This window comes from Pan troglodytes, chromosome 1 (genome assembly GCF_028858775.2).
Source record: "Pan troglodytes isolate AG18354 chromosome 1, NHGRI_mPanTro3-v2.0_pri, whole genome shotgun sequence".
NCBI classification, from domain to species: domain Eukaryota; kingdom Metazoa; phylum Chordata; class Mammalia; order Primates; family Hominidae; genus Pan; species Pan troglodytes.
The window spans coordinates 142,364,668-142,382,419 of NC_072398.2; the positions used below are offsets into that span (position 1 = coordinate 142,364,668).

The 17,752-nt window shown below is 35.8% G+C and overlaps 1 protein-coding gene across 6 annotated transcripts in view; it reads right to left on the minus strand.

Annotated features, from left to right (window-relative positions):
* Positions 1-17,752, minus strand: part of PKN2 (protein kinase N2) — a 151,893-nt gene that overhangs the window by 85,144 nt on the left and 48,997 nt on the right. For all 6 annotated transcript variants that reach the window (XM_001145367.5, XM_063816924.1, XM_016921959.4 and 3 more), the window contains exon 2: positions 9,542-9,842. In XM_001145367.5, the coding sequence (XP_001145367.1) occupies positions 9,542-9,842 (301 nt within the window). The remainder of the gene's footprint in view (positions 1-9,541; positions 9,843-17,752) is intronic.

A 17,752-nucleotide genomic window follows, 5' to 3' on the forward strand; every position in this document is an offset into this window, starting at 1 on the left:
TACAAACTTACAATGAAGGTTGAAGGTGGGGAAAAAAGGTTTTAAAAAGTCAGGTTTTACTTATAGATTACTGGGGTCATGCACTAACGGGGCAGAAAACACAGAGAAAAATTTAGAGATAGCTGTCCAAGAAAAGAAGAGTTCAATTTTAGACATGATAAGAGGCAAAGCCAACAGGACATCCAGGTAATATCCAAAAGGGTGGCTATAAACTATCAGATGAAGCCCAGAAAACACAGCCTAGCTGGAGATACAACTTTGGAAGTCACCAGAAAATAGGATATGATTAAAATTTCCTTAGGGATAAGATTTCCCAAGGCCAGAATAAGGAGTAAATACTGAATTTGTTAGCTTCCCCCAAAACGTGTAGAGCAATAAATAGATTGCTGTTTCTGGTGCTTTTAGTATTTTCTCTAAAACCACAACTCAGCAGTTGGCTTACAAGATGAAACAGAGTTCTAGAACACAGGAGCAATCCCGATCCTTCTTAGAGGACTTCTGACTACTTAAGGTCTAGCCTTACCCTGATTCCTTGATTGTGTTGGAGATTAGGAATATGGTTTAATTCTTGAGTCTTTACTTCTCAGACCCAGGAAAGCCTCCTCAGACTTTATTTTACATCCAAATGGGGTTTCATGTTCAAACTTAGATGGCCTTGGATACCTCATGCTTTTTCTCAAGCTATCAAAATGCCGTGTTCACAAAACACCCTAGATAGGGTACATATTGTCTGTCCCTCTCATTCTACAAATGAGAAAACCAAGGTCTCGACAGGTTCCAGGTGGTATACACCACACAACCATTTAATAGTGCAGCTGAATGACATCTCAGATGATATAACCTTTGGTCTTTATTTTATAGCAAGCTGGCTCTCTGTGTCCAAAATTCATAAAGTGGTGCTTGTATAGCCAGGATATCTGCTTACGAAACACTGTTTACTGCATTAAACAATTAAAGAGGAACTATACTAATAGCTGAAATAAACTTAGCCAAATCTAAATTAATAAGGTTAATATACAAAATCACTAGCTTACTATTTATCTATATTCTTAACATACTTCTTCCTATAAGTCTCTAAGTTACTATTTTAAAAATAAACTGCTCCAGAATCTTGCCATGTGTTACCATTATGTTAACTTTATACTTCTCCTAAAGTCCAACTTTCTTAAAGAAAGATACTTTACCTTTTACAGCCCTCTGGAACCTACTCAGGTTGTAACGAATGCTGAATAATTAAAGGAGGCTTAATTGGTTATTTTATATACTTGCGATAGCCCTTGTCATATATCACCAACTGAACTAATTTTGGTAAATATTTTATAACTAATACCACCTCTGGTTTAAGCTTTCTTAATATGTTACAGAAATAGGCAGGGGTAACACTGTGAGTTAGAATAATTTTTTTTTTTTTTTTTTGAGACGGAGTCTCGCACTGTCGCCGGGCTGGAGTGCAATGGCTCGATCTTGGCTCACTGCAACTTCCACCTCCTGGGTTCACGTGATTGAGTTAGAATAATTTTTAAGGTAAAACAAGCAACCTAGGTATAAAAATTGCAGAACTGCCTCTATCTGAAATATCTTAATGTTTCAAAACTGCACCTATCATCTCCTAGTAGAGAAGACTTCTTCATTCTGTACATAACTCTGTACCTAGGGCATGCACTGTTCTTTTGTAAATTCTCCTTAAGATGGTGCTGCTCTATTTTTATTTCCTCTATGACAATAATGTATATTAACTACTACATACTTGTTAGACTGGTTAATAAAATATATTAACAATACCAAGTGCTGGAGAGAATGTGGAACAACTATAATTCTCATTCACTGATAGTGGGAATGAAAAATATCACTACTCTAGAATATATTTGGCAGTTTATTTCCTTCTTTTTAAAGACCAGGTCTTGCTCTGTTGCCCAGGCTGGAGTGGCATGATCATGGCTCAATGTAGCCTCAAACTCTCAGGCTCAAGTAATACTCCCACCTCAGCCTCCCAAGTAGCTGGGATTACAGGTGCACACCACCATACTTGGCTAATTTTTAAATTTTTTGTGGAGATGAAGTTTCACTATGTTGCTCAGGCTGGTCTCAAACTCCTGAGCTCAAACGATCCCCCCACCTCCACCTCCCAAAGTGCTGAGATTTTAGACATGAGCCACTGTGCCCAGCCATCTTCTTATAATGTTAAACATATGTTACCACATGACTCAGCAACCCTACTCTTCAGTATTTACCAAAGTGAACTGAAAACTTTATTCACACAAAAATCTGTACATGAATATTTATAGGAGCTTTACTGATAATTGCCAAAAATTGGAAAACCACCCTAACGTTCTTTGTGAATGGATAAATTATAGTACATTTATACAATCAACTATTACTCAGGAATAAAAAAATGAACTACTGATACACACAACAACTTGAAGGAATCTCAAAGGCAATATGCGGAGGGAAAAAATTCTCAAAAACTTATATACTTTATAATTCTATGTACATGGCATTCTTCAAAAGAGAACTATAGTGACAGAACAGGTCAGTGGTTGTCAGGGAATATAGAGGTGAAGAAGGGTGTGACTACGAAGAAAGAACATGAGGGAGATTTATAGGGCATTGGAACTATTCCTTTTTCTGAATGTGGTGGCAGTTAGATGAATTCATCTTAAAATTCATGGAAAGGTATACTAAAAATATATATACAATTTTACTACACGTTAACTTTTTTGGAAAATATATCATAAAAAGAATTCAAGTATTAGGGAATCTATACATTTAATCTCATGATTTTAAAGACGAGGAAACAAATCCAGGAGTGCAAAAGAGCAACTTACTAATGATCACACTATTTAAGTGGGCAGGGCAACAGTAAAAAAGAAAATTAAATCTTCATTTCTATTCATCCAAGACCACAAACTGTTCTTTAGTCATGAACAAAGTTCCCTCAATACAGATATATTTTAGGAATTTAGAAGAATTTGCTAAGATTAACCCCACAAAATCCCAATATTATTAGGTATATTATATTACTAAATTAGTAATTCCCTTCTGAATATTTCAAATATTAAAGAAAATATTCACCAAATTAATAAGTAAAAACCAATCTAAGTTTGGTGGGGTTTGAAAATATAAGAATGGTACAAGAAAAGGAAATAAGATGAAAACAGAGACTATACACTACCCAAATTATTATCTATACTTAATAAAATATTAAAAAATGTTCTTATAGTCTTCTTCAGTGATGACATACTTAAAGAAACCAAGATTCAGGAAACTGGATCTTTCTCAAACGAGTGTCAGGTTCCAACTAAGGCTTAGATTACTACTCCATTTTAGAGATCAGTAATCTTTTTTCATAAGGTACATTTAGCCTCAGCTAACCATCACTGTAATTTCCACATAGAATGACAACAATACCCCATTAAACTATTTTTATTTCTAATCAAACAAATTATATATTTATGGGGTATAATGTGATGTTTCCTTACATTTATACATTGTAGAATGATCAAATTAGGCTAAGGTATCTATCACCTCAAATATTTATTTCTTCGCAGTGGGATTTAACAACCTTTCTTTTAGCTATTTTGAAATATACAATACATTGCTATTAACTATAGTCACCATGCTGTGTAATAGATCAACAGAACTTATTCCTCCTGTCTAACTAAAACTTTTTAACCTGTGACCAACAACTTCCTCTTTCCCATTTACCCATCCTCCCCCTCCCCAGTTCAAGCCTCTGGTAATCAGCATTCTCTTCTACGTCAATGAATTTGTCTTTTTAAGATTCCACACATAAGTGAGATCATTAGCTATTTGTCTTTCTGTGTCTGGTTTATTTCATTTAGCATAAGGTCCTCTAGGTTCATCCATGTTGTAAATGGCAGAATTTCCTACATCTTTAAGGCTGAATAGTATTGCACTGTGTTTATATACCATGTTTTAAAAATCCATTTGTCTGTTGATGGGCACTTCAGTTGTTTGGATATCTTGGCTATATAATGCTGGAATGAACATAGGAGTGCAGACATCTCTTCAACATGCTGATTTAAATTTCTTTGAATATATACCCAGAAGAGGAATTGCTGGATTGTAAAATAATCCTATTTTTAGTTTTCTCAGGAACCTCCACACTGTCTTCCAAAGTGGCCATACTAATGTTACAATACCACCAACAATGCACAAGGCTTCCCTTTTCTCCATATCCTTGCCATCACTTACCTTCCATTTTTTTGATAATAGCCAATCTAATACGCATGAGGTGGTATCTCATCGTGGTTTTAATTTGCATTTCTCTGATGGCTAGAGATACTGATCATTTTTTTCATATTATCTGTTGGCCATTTGTATGCCTTCTTTTGATAAATGTCTACTCAGGTCCTTTGCCCATTTTTTAAATAAGATTATTTCTTTTCCTTGAATTCAGTAGTTTGAGTTCCTTACTGACCCCTTATCCAATATATAATTTATAAATATTTTCTCCCATTCTTTGGGTTGTCTCTTCACTCTGCTAATTGTTTCCTTTGCTGTGCAGAAGTTTCCAATTTGATGCAAACCCATCTATCTATTTTTGCTTTTGCCTCTGCTTTTATCCAAGAAATCACTGCCTAGACCAATGTCATAGAGCTTTCCCTCTATATTTTCTTCTAGCAGTTTTATAGTTTCAGGACTGACATTTAAGTCTTATAAATGTATAAGGTAAGATAAAGGTATAAGGTATAAAGGTATAAGGTTTAAAGGTATAAGGTATAAAGGTATTATGTATAAGGGTAAGATAAAGGTTCATCTTCCTTCTTCTGCATGTCGATATCCAGTTTTCCCAACACCATTTATTGAAGACTGTCCAGTCCCCACCGTGTGTTCTTGGCAGCTTTGTCAAAAATCAATTGATTTGAATTGCGTGGGTTTATTTCTGGGCTCTCTTTTCTATTCCATTGGTTAATGAGTCTATTTTTATGTCATTATGATGCTGTTTAGATTACTATAGCTTTGTAATATTTTGGAATTTGGTAGTGTGATGCTTCTAGTTTTGTTCTTTTTGCTCAAGATGGTGTAGGGTCTTTTCTGATTCCATATAAATTTTAGGATTTCTTTTTCTATTTCTGTGAAGAATGATGTTGGGATTTTGATACGAATTACCTTGAATCTGTAGATCACATTGGGTAGTATGGACATTTTAACAATATTAAGTCTTCCAATTCATGAACACAGGAGATTTTTCCATTTATTTGTACCATCTTCAATTTCTTTCATCAATGTTTTATAGTTTTCTATATAGAGCTCTTTCAATTCTTGGTTAAATTTACTATGTATGTTTTATGCTATTAATGAGATTGTTTTCTTAATTTTATTCAGATATTATATAGTTAGTATATAGAAATGATACTGACTTTTGTATGCTGATTTTGTATCTTGCAACTTGACTGAATTCCTTTATTAGTCCTAACAGCTTTATGGTGGAGTCTTTAGAATTTTATACATATATGTAAGATTGTGTTGTTCACAAACAGACAATTTCACTTCTTCCTTTCCTATCTGTATATCTTTTATTTCTTTTTCTTGCCTAAGTGCTCTAGCTAGGGCTTAACAGTACTATGCTGAAAAGAAGTGTTGAGAGTGAGCATCCTGATCTTGTTCCTGATCTTAAAAGAAAAGCTTTCAGCTTTTCACCATTAAGTACAATGTTAGTTGTGGGCTTGTCATATATAGACCTTCTTGTGTTGAGAAACATTTCTCCTATACCTAATTTGTTCATAGAATTTTTATCACGAAAAAATGTTGAATTTTCTTAAATGCTTTTTCTGCTCCTATGGGGATACTCTTATGGGCAAAAATCATATGATCATCTTTAAAGTATTTAGAAGATGAACAAGAAGCTCAGAGTATCATGGGCATGATGAGAAAATAAAAAATTCATTTCCTACTACTCTTAAGAATAAATGAATACATTTATTTTATAAATAACTTTCTCAAACAATCAGACCTTGACATTACAATAAGGAATATTTCAGAGTTTTATAGTTTAAAAGTTCATCTGATAAAAATCCTTATTTTACAAACAAGAAACTGAAGATTCAGAGATTATTATTACAGAGGTGAATTAAGAACAAGTCCCTAGCCGGGCAGGATGGCTCATGCCTGTAATCCCAGCACTTTGGGAAGCCGAGGTGGGCGGATCAACAAAGTAAAGAGATCAAGACCATCCTGGCCAACGTGATGAAACCCTGCCTCTACTAAAAATACAAAAATTAGCTGGCTGTGGTGGCATGGAGCCTGTAGTGCCAGCTACTTGGGAGGCTGAGGCAGGAGAATCACTTGAACCCGGCAGGCGGAGGTTGCAGTGAGCTGAGATGGCACCACTGCACTCCAGCCTGGTGACAGAGGGAGACGCCGTCTCAAAAACAAACAAAAAAACAGAAGTCCCCTAACCACTTAGACAGTAATGATTTACACAATGCAGACTTAAATTTTGTCCGTCTTTCCTTCAGTCATTTGTTCTGCTTACTAAGCTTATGTACCCACAAGACAACAGGAATTAGTCAAACACTTCTGTTATAAATCCACTCATACCTTTCAGAACTGAAAGCAAAGCACAATGTCCTTGAAATCTTCTCGCCAGATCTAATCTAAAATAAATTCATGGGATTACCTTAGTGTGCAAGGTAAAACATCTAAAATTTTATGGCAAACTGACCTAAAATTAATGACATTAATTTTAATCCTCTATGTTGTGGTTGTTGCTTTTTACATTGTTAAGTTAGTAAAATGGAAAAAAGAGAAAATGACTTATTACCAAGTTGTGTAAATATGCCATTTGCAAACAGAATTTTTTTAATAAAATAAAAATTTGACGAACTTATCAAGTTTATTCTAAACAAACTGAAGTATTAAGAAGTCACAGTATAAAGTTATATTTCATATATCATCTGCCCTCCAATTATCTGAAATGTCAGTATTAAAAATGGTCAGTATAAAAAGTTTCTGGCTTTATCATAAAACTTTTAAGTCTTTGTTTTCTAAGTTATTTAATGTTTCAAGTGTCATAATAATTAGGCTTTGATACTAATTCTAAAGACTAATATAAGATGCGATTTGCTGGGTGTTTTTCTATTTTGAGATATAATATTCCCAAGTAAGCATCTACTATGTTTCAGTTTCTGTAATAAGCCTTGAAAATAGATGAGTGAACACATGTCCCTCCCTTCAAGGAGGAGACAGTTTAGTGATATAACATGTACAGAAATACATTACAATGCAACAATGAATGGACAAAGTAGCACAGAGAAGATAAAGCAGAGAATGTCATGGAAGGTTTTATGGTAATACCTAAAAATTGTTTTTTAAGGGTGAACAGGAATTTGATAGGACTTAAAGGAGGTAATTTCTTTATATAAAACAGTAGGAAAGACAAATTCAATCTAAAGTGATAGAAGATGGATCAGCGGGTTCCTATGGCCAGGGTTGGGGATCATGGGTTAGCTGGGAAGGAATATACGAGAACCACTGAAGTGATGAAAATGTTCTAGATCGATTGTAGAGATGGTTAGCTGGGTGCACACACACAATTGTTAAAAATCATTAAATCATGTACTTAAAATACGTGCATTTTGTCATATGTAATTTATACTTCAATAAACCTTTTATTTTTGAGACAGAATCACTCTCTGTTGCCCAGGCTGGAGGGCAGTGGCACGATCTTGGCTCAACACAACCTCTGTTTCCTGGGTTTAAGCAATTTTCATGCCTCAGCCTTCCGAGTAGCTGGAACTACAGGCACACGCCACCACGTCGACTAATTTTCGTATTTTTAGTAGAGACAGGGTTTCACCATGTTGGCCAGGTTAGTCTTGAACTCCTGGCCTCAAGTGATCCGACTGCCTTGGCCTCCCAAAGTGCTAGGATTATAGGCACGAGCCACTGCACCCAGCCACAATAAAGTTAACTTTTATAAAACGAATGGGGAAACCAAATGGGCTCCTCGTGATGATAAAACTCTTCTATATCCCAGCAAATCACAAGGTAGTTATCAGTATTCTGTGAGGAGGAAAATTTCTCTAAATAAACAGCTCCAGTGCTGTTTCTTATTTTAGACCGCTCCTAAAGATGTAACAGGCAAAAAAAAATGAAGAGTTTGGCAGAGTTCCATGGAACAGGCTATTTCTAAGTTTATATAATATTACCAAAAACAGCATTTTCATAATACATTATTTCCATTTATAACATAATTATCGAGTGTGTAAGAATACTAGATGAAGAGCTGAAGCGTTCTTTTTAACTAGATTGGTGATTCTGAAAAAACTAATTTGCATCTTTGGGATTATTTCAATCTAAAATTAGAAGATGGATTTCCTATTATTTCTTTCATTTTAAAGTTTCGATTATTCTTACAAGGTTGAAATCTCTACACAGAGAGCCTCCTAATAAAAGCCCTAAATCCCAGATGTTGAAAGTGATGTCGAAAAACAAGTTTTAAAAAGAACACTAAATATCAGTAGTGTTTTCTGCAACTTTTGAGAGGGTAAAAATTTAAGGTTCTTAGCCAAATTTATGTATTTTCTTAATCAAAATTAAAATTACTTACATCTATTATTTATTAGCTAATCACACACGTTCTTCTAAATTTTCTACCATGCTATAGGTGTATTACTCTATACACTCTCACACTCTTTCTTTGCAAATAAAAAAATTGACAGTTATAGAGATTGATAATGTCTTGAGGCCTTGGCTTAAACTTAAACATAAGTTTTTGTATGAAAAGTTATAGAAAGACTATACATACTGATGGGTGAATATTGGCACAAATATAGAATTTTTTATCTGGAAGGATATACAACAAAAAGTAATGTTACCTTTAAGGAGACGGTCTAAGAAAGAAAGAGGTGGGTTTTCAATCTTTATTTTCTGTACCATTAAAAAAATTCCAACATAAATATTTATTAATTCTATTGTTTAAAAATTATGTTTTTATATTGAAATCATAGGTTATATTTTCCTCTTATTTTCTATACTTAAAGAAAATAAAAGTAATGTGTAACAGTTTTTTCTATTATGTTTTTCTTTTTTGAACACTATGCCTAGTAGTTTACTTGTTAATTCAGTTGCTTAGAGCACAAAGAATGAAGGCCATAGGTTTGACTAATTACATTTGCAAATAATAAAACTATCTCTTGTTCAAAGAACACAGTTTTAACTTTAAGTCAGCTGGCAAACTTGTGCTGTTGATTACAGGATGAATCACGTAAAAGCATGTGATTGACTCAATACAAAACATTAATACTGGAGACTCACTCTAAGTAACGTCCTACTGACAGAGAGTAAGAGAGAATACATTAGGGTTATTAAATTCTAAGTAAACATTTCAATTTCCATACCTATCAACTCCTGCCCTTCTAAACAGAATATAAATAAGACCTTAACCAAAAGAGAAAAAGTCTTTCTACTTTCAGAAAAGCTAAAAACTATTCATGTCCCAAAACTTACTATTTTCTAAAAAGATACATTTTTTTATTAATATACCATATAAACATCAAATAAAGCACTACTATACCTGTAATATCTTCTGGATCTGATACAACAATATGTGCATTTAATTCCTGCAGCTTGTGATGTAGTTCTTCTAATTTTTTATTTGATTTTTTCAAAATGTTGTCTACATAAGCCAAACTTTTTTTATCTGTTGTGACTTTCCTCAGATTTTCAGCTCCTTCTTTGATTTTCAGTTCTTTCCTTATTTCTCTCTTAATTCGATCCTTGATATCATCCAATTTCTGCTGCACCATTGTATCTGAAAAGTCTAATTTTTGAACAGCACTCACATTCTCAGAAAACGGAAGACTTCGGGAATCCCCCTACAGAAAAAATAAACATACAAATGTGGGAGTTTAGGAGAGTTGGCTGCTCAGTAAATATGCAGTGTTTTCAGCCTAAGAGAGTCTTTCTTGATTACATTACATTTAACTATATTTAATTATCTCCTTAATAAGCAATAGACCAACTACTTACTGACTTTTATTATAACCATACAAAATCATAAATTCAAGAACTCACTGGCCACTCACTAAGTAGCATTACTTGACAAATACATTTATATTAAAATAAAGTGAACACATCTACACACAAAGGCTGTGTAAAGATAGCAGATTTTGGTATCTTAGGAACCCAGGTTAGATCCCAACCCCTACACTGTGAACCTTGAGCAAGTTACTTAACTTTTCAAATACTCAGTTTTAATAGTCTACAAAATCTAAATAATAATAGTAGCCACCTTTTAGAGATACTGTGATAATTCACAAATATTGTAAATGAAGTTCTAAATACAAGTACTGGGTCACTGCAGTCACTTAATAAATAAAAAGTATTATTAAATTCTATAGGTAAACACTAAAAGCCCAGACTTCATCACTACATAATATATTTATGTAACAAAACTGCACTTGTATCCCTTAAATTTATACAAATAAAAAAATTCAATAGGTGAATAATTTTATCTTCTGTAAGAAACTTCTTAAAAATAAATGAACATTGGCAAAATAGATACCTTTATGACCACTTTTTAGTTAATGAATTAAATGTACTAGGGCTTGGGAAAACTATATTCAGAACTCCATTTATACAGTTGTTCTTTGGTATGTGTGGGAGGTTGGTTCCAGGATCCCACATATACCACAATCTAAAGATGACCAAGTCACTTATATAAAACGGTGTGGTATTTGCATATAATCTAAATACACACCCCATACTTTAATCTCTAGTTATTTATAATACACAATACAAGTGGTATGTAAATAGTTGCTATGCTGTATTATTTGTACTATTTTTTATTTGTTTTTTTCCCTAATACTTTCAATCTGCAATTGGTTGAATCTGCAGATGTTGAATCCACAGATATGAATGGCCAACTGTATACTTCAAGGCTAAGTACTCCAATTGGTAATTTGGTTGACTCAGTACAAAAGCATCATTACTTGAGAACACCTCTAAATTGTGTTCTATTGATGGAAGCTAAGACAATACACAGTACAGTCACCTTAAAATGAAAATCCAATCAGTTAAGCACAGCTACTCTATATTTACAACAACTAAAGTTATGTTCTAGCTATTTCTATATCATTTACTGTTTCAAAGTCCATTACTATAATACCATTGGATTTAAAATGTTTAAATTCTGAAACACAAGAAACCAAAGATAATGGTCACCTCTGGGGAGGAGATTTGAGTTTATGAAGGACATGGAAAAGAAAAAGACACACTGTGCAGCCTTTTTGTACCTTTGAATCACAGACCTAATTAATGCAAAGATTTTAATTTTTTGAGAATTCCTCACACCCATATAAATAAGTTGATGCAAGTACTTTCTACATTCATTCTTAATTTCTAAAAATTATGTATCATGCAAAATAGTGAAAAGGGTGAGCTTATGGGTGATATGGGATCTCGTCTTGGTTTTCATATCAATTTACCTTGTGCCTGCAGGTATATTATGCAAAATATGAAGTAGTTCATTTGTATAAATCTCTTTTTTTTTTTTCTGGTAGAGATGGGATTTTGCCATGTTGTCCAGGCTGATCTCAAACTCTTGGCCTAAGTGATCCTCCCACCTTGACGTCCCAAAGTGCTGGGTTTACACAGGCATGAAACACGTGCCCAGCCTGTTTCTAGCTAAGAATTCCTTTGAAACGCCAACAAAAAATAGTACAAAGAAAATTTCATGTTGTTATGTATACTTACCAGGTTCCACGGATCGTAGGTTAAGAATTCCTAAAATAGGTAATCTACACCTGTTAGAAGTTGTATTTCTGATCTGTCACTATACAGATAAACAATGATCTTCTACCTGAGCCAAAATACTGTCTAGATTTTTCAGTATTTATAATGGAATATAAGTCCTACAATCCATTTGGTTTCCAAAGTTTAAGTGTCTATCCTTGGCAAGTTGTCAACAACACTAGCACATGTCTATTGTCAAAGAATAAAATCCCAAATTCATATTGTCTAGTTTCAGGTAAAGTGGACTGAGGCAAAAAATGCTTAGATAAAAAATAGTTTAAGCTAGTTCCATTCCTCCAAATATTTTTGTTTCAATCCTTACACATTTATCAGAAAACACTTTATGAACTGCTTTCGCAGATTTGTTCTTTAATATTATGTCCAAAGCCAGAGGTCTGCAAAATTTCCTTGTTCATGGTACTCTTAGTATCTCAGGAAATTATTCCTTATTTCTCATAGGCCAGAAGAAATACCTAACACTTTCGTTTACTGCCTACTTCAACTCCCATTTCTTTCCACTTTGTTCCTTAAACTCCAATCATATCAAATTATAAAACTTTACTTCAAGAAATCATCTCTCTTGGCTCAGCCACTAAGCATGCTTCACCTTTGGTAAGCACCATCTCTCCTTTCTCCTGCAGTTATCTCTTTCAAGTATCTTCTTGGCCCTGTTAACTTTTACTTTGTTTCAAAGATCAAGAACAACTCTTGCTGGGAAATAATTTCCTGTCCAAAGCCTTTCTTTAGAATTTAGTTGAATGCCTCCCCTGTGTGCTCTGATATTGTGTACCTTATTGAAACAATTACCCCTTTTTTTTATCTGACCACTCTTCAAAGACTATGAGCAATTTGAGGGCAGGGCTTATGCTTGGCAGATTAGTTTGGTTTTTTTTGTTTGTTTGTTTTTTAATGACTTGTCCATTATGTTATTTAATATTCTTCCTTTACAATTAAGGAAAACCTGCCACTGCTGAGGAACTCATGCTTCTCTCTATCTGATAAAGAGAATTTGGAGAAGAGGCAGAGTCAAGATGGCTGAATAAGACTCTCCAGCGATTGACTCCCCACAGAAACATAAATTTGAACATGATCTATGCATGAAAGTAACTTCGCAAGAGCCAAGGAACCAGATCAGAGATGACCATATCTGGTTTTAGCATTACTAAGAAAAGATCAACTGAAGAGGGTAGGAAAGACAGAGGTGCAATGCCTGAATCACCTCTCCCCCAACTATAAGCACAGCACAGAGAGAGACACAGCCCACTTGGGGTAAGGAGAGAGAAGTGAGTGCAGGACTTTTAACTTGTAGCTCAGCACTGGGCCTGCCGTGGTGAAACCCAACACCAGGCAGAACCCCATGCCCCTTAACCCCAGACCAAGCTAGGCAGACAAGGACCCATCCTGATACTATGTGGAAACCTGTGGCCTTAGTATGACAGACTTGTGTTCTGGCATCTACAGTAGCCTCAAGCCATGAGTGAACTTCAGCAGCAGGAAGGCTACAGTGGTATGGGCCTGGTTGGTGCCCTGGGGATGTAGTAGTCCTGGTGGCAGGACTGGGACCCCATTATCCTTCTTCCAACCCTAGGCAGCACAGCTTGGAGAGTGCCTCCATCTACTGGGGGAAAAAGAGGGATACAAAAGCAGTACTTTGATCTTGACTCAGTGACAAGTCTGCCATGGTAAAACTCCACACTGGGCAAAATCTGATGGCCCACTGATCCCAGGCTGGCACCCAAAGACCGTGCCTCTGAACTCACTTCAGTGTCAGGCAGAGAGACATGGCCTCGGTGGAATAGACTCAGGGGTACATGACTACTGTCTGTCTGCAGTGGACTTGAGCCACAAATAAACCTCAGCAGCAGGCAGGCTATAGTTCCATGGGTCTTGGGCATATCCCTGTGCTGTGCTTGTCTTGGCAGCTATGGTTTTCAGGTGTGAGCTAGCATTACGGTGGCCGTCCTGGCCACAATACTGCCTGCTCCACCCCTTCCCTCAACCCCAGGCAGCACAGTGTGGAGACACTGATGCTTGAAAGAATGAGAGGGGAACAGGTACACAATGTTGCTTTGGAGCATGCCATGGTGAGGCCCAAGCACTGAGCAGAGTGACACAGTGCCTAACGTGTCCTGGCCCCAGTGGAAACTCACACACCCAGTGAGACAAACTACCCTCCAGTCTCTCCCCTAGTCAATCTGGGCCAGAACACAAACCAACTGTGAATTCACTGCAAACCTGGGCTTACAGTGCCATCTAGTGCTGAAACAGTGATAGTGGCCAAGGGCTCAAAGAACACAATAATCGCCCTGCTTAGAATTTCTGGAAGAACAGGAACAAACCACCACCAGGCTTTGAATGGGGAATAAACAGCTAATCCCTCAATGTTCAGATGTCAGGGCAGGCCAAAGGCATGAAGAATATTCAGGGGTCGGGCACAGTGGCTCACGCCAACAACTGGGAGGCTAAGGTGGGTGGATTACCTAAGGTCAGGAGTTTGAGACCAGTCTGTCCAACATGGTAAAACCCTGTCTCTACTAAAAATATAAAAATTAGCCAGGAGTGGAAGTACATGCCTGTAATCTCAGCTACTCAGGAGGCTACGGTTGGAGAACCGCTTGAACCTGAGAGGCAGAGGCTGCAGAGAGCCGAGATCATTCCACTGCACTCCAGCCTGGGCAACAGAGTGAGTGAGACTCTGTCTCAAAAAAAAAAAATTTTAAGAAAGCATTCAGGAACCACAATTTCATGAAACAAACAAAATAAGGCACCAGGAAACAACCCTAAAGTGATGGAGATGTGTGATGTCTCAGAGAATTCAAAAGAGCTGTTTTAAGGAAACTCAATGAACTTCAATAAAACACAGGGGAAGAATCCAGGAACTTATCAGAGAAACATGAGAGATTAAACAAACTGAAATCCTGGAGCTGAAAAATACGATGAACAAAATGAATGCAGTAGAGAATATCAACAGCAGAATCTATCAGATACAAAAATCTGAGCTTGAAGACAAGCTATTTGAAAACACATAGCTGGAGGAGAAACAATTAAAAAAAGGGTAAAAGGGAATGAAGAAGTTTACAGAACAATGCAACAGTATCAAAAGAGCAAATATTTGGGTTACTGGGCTTCAAGAGGGAATTGAGAATGACAAATGGGAAGAAAGCTTATTCAAAGAGATAATAACACAAAACTTCCCAAAACTAGAGAAAGATACAAATTATCCAGGTACAGAAAGGTCAAAGGTTACCAATCAGATACAGCCCAAATAAGTGTACCCCAAGAAATACCATAATCAAATTCTCAAAGATCAAAGACAAAAAGATTTTGAAAGCAACAAAAGAAGCAAATAACATATAAGGAAGTCCCAATCTGTCTAGCAATAGACTTCTCAGCAGAAACCTTATAAGTCAGGATGAGTGAGATGATATATTCAAATTGCTAAAGAAAAAAAAAGATTGGGGGGGGGGGTGGGCTGTCAACCAAGAATACTGTACCCAGCACAGCTATCCTTTAGAAATAAAGCAGAGATAAAGACTTTGCCAGACAAATGAAAGCTAAGAGAATTTATTATCATCAGATATGTCTTACAAGAAATGTTAAAAAAAAAATAGGCCAGGAACAATGGTTCACATCTGTAATCTCAGCCCTTTGGGTGGCCACGGTGGAAGGACTGCTTGAGCTCAGGAGCTCAAGGCCTTGGGTGGCATACCAAGACTTTGACTCTACTAAAAATGAAAATTAAAAAATCAGCTGGGTGTGGTGGCGTGTGGCTGTAGTCCCAGATACTTGGGAGGCTGGGGTGGGAGGATCATTCAAGTCCATGAGATCAAGACTGCAGTGAGCCATGATCGCACCACCGCCCTCTAGCCTGAAGGACAGAGTGAGACCCTGTCTCGAACATACAAGCAAACAAAAAATGCTAAAAACAGTTCTTTAAATGCAGAAAGAGACTCTAATGTGTAACAAGAAAACATCTTAAAGGTATAAAACTCACTAGTAAGTATACTGGAAGACGGAATACTATAATACTATAAATGTGATACATAAAGCACTTGTATCTTTAATATGAAGGCTAAAAGACAAAACTATTAAATAATAACTATTTTAATTTGCCAAGAGATGGGTAATATAAGATGTAAAATGGGACATCAAAAATTACAAATGTGGGAGAAAATGGAGTTAAAAGTAGAGTTTGCTTTTTCTTTCTTTTCCTATCTTTACAATCAAAGTTGGGTTGCTATCAGTTTCAAATATCTCATTTTAAGATTTTTTTCATAAGCTTCATGGTAACTGCAAAGCAAAAACCTATAAGAAATACACCAAAAATAAAAGGGAAACCATCAAAACACATTACTAGAGAAAATCACCTAACCATAAAGAAAGACAACAAGAGAACATAAATAGCCAAAGTAATCTAAAGCAAAAAGAACAAAGCTGGAGGCATCATACTACTTGACTTCAAAACACATTACATAGCTATAGTAATCAAAATAGCATGCTACTGGTATAAAAAAGACACACAAATCAATGGAACAGAAGACAGTCCAGAAAGAAATCATCTATCTACAGTTTATTAATTCTTGACAAAGGGGCCAAGTACACTCAATGGGAAAAGGGCAACAAGTGGTGTTGGGAAAACTGGATATCCACATGAGAGAATGAAATTAGATTCTTATCTCTCACCACAGACAAAACTCAACTCAAAATGGATTAAAGACTTAAATGTAAGACCCCAAACTACAAAATCACAAGAAGAAAATATGGAGGAAATATAGGGGAAAGCTCCATGTCACTGGTCTAGGCAAGAATATTTTGGACAAAACCTGAAAAGCATGGGCAACAAAAGCAAAAACAGTTTGAGCATTCTAAATCCAAAACTCTAAAACGCTCCAAATTTTTATTTATTTATTTTTTTTAAAGATAGGGTCTCACTCTGTTACCCAGGCTGGAGTGCAGTGGTACAATCATTGCTCATTAGCAACCTTGAAACATTGAGCTCAAGTGATCCTCCCACCTTAGCCTCCCAAGTAGCTAAGACTACAGGTGGGCTCCACTATGCCTAGCTAATTTTTATCTTTTGTAAAGACAGGGTCTTGCTACATTGCCCAGGCTGGTCTTGAACTGATGGCATCAAGTGATCCTCCTGCCTTGACCCCCCCAAATTGTTGGGATTATAGGCGTGAGCCACTATGAAACCTTTTGATTGCCAACATGATACTCGAACTAAATGCTTATTGGAACGTTTTGAATTTTCAAAATTTGATTTGGAATGCTCAACCACTAAGTATAATGCAAACATTCCAGAACCTGAAAAAATCCCAAATCCAAAACACTCTGGTTGTAAGCATTTCAGATACAGGATATTTAACCTGTATAGACAAATGGAATTGTATCAAACTAAAAATCTTCTGCATAGTAAAGGTAACAATCAACAGAGCAAGGATGCCAGTCATAGACTGGGAGAACACATTTACAAACTACACAACTGATAAAGGGTTAATACCCAAATATAAAGAACTCAAACACTCAATAACAAACAAATAACCTGATCAAAAAATGGGCAAAAGGCCTACATAGACATTTCTCCAAAAAAAGAACATACAAACAACCCACAGGTGTATGAAAAAATGTTCAACATCACTAATCATCAAAAAATGCAAGTCAAAACTATAATGAGATATCACATCACTCTAGTTAGAATAGGTACTCTCAAAAAATCAAAAGATAGCAGGTGTTGATGAGGGTATGGATAAAAGGGAACCCTTATACACTGCTGGTGGGAATGTATAGCCATTATGGAAAACAGCATGAAGGCTACTCAAAAAATTTTAAACAGAACTACCACATGATCCGATAAATCCCACTACTGGGTATATATATCCAAAGAAAATGAAATCAGTATGTTTTACAGATATCTGCACTCCTATGTTTATTACAGCATTATTCACAATAGCCAAGATATGGAATCAACCTAAATGTCTATCAAAGAGAA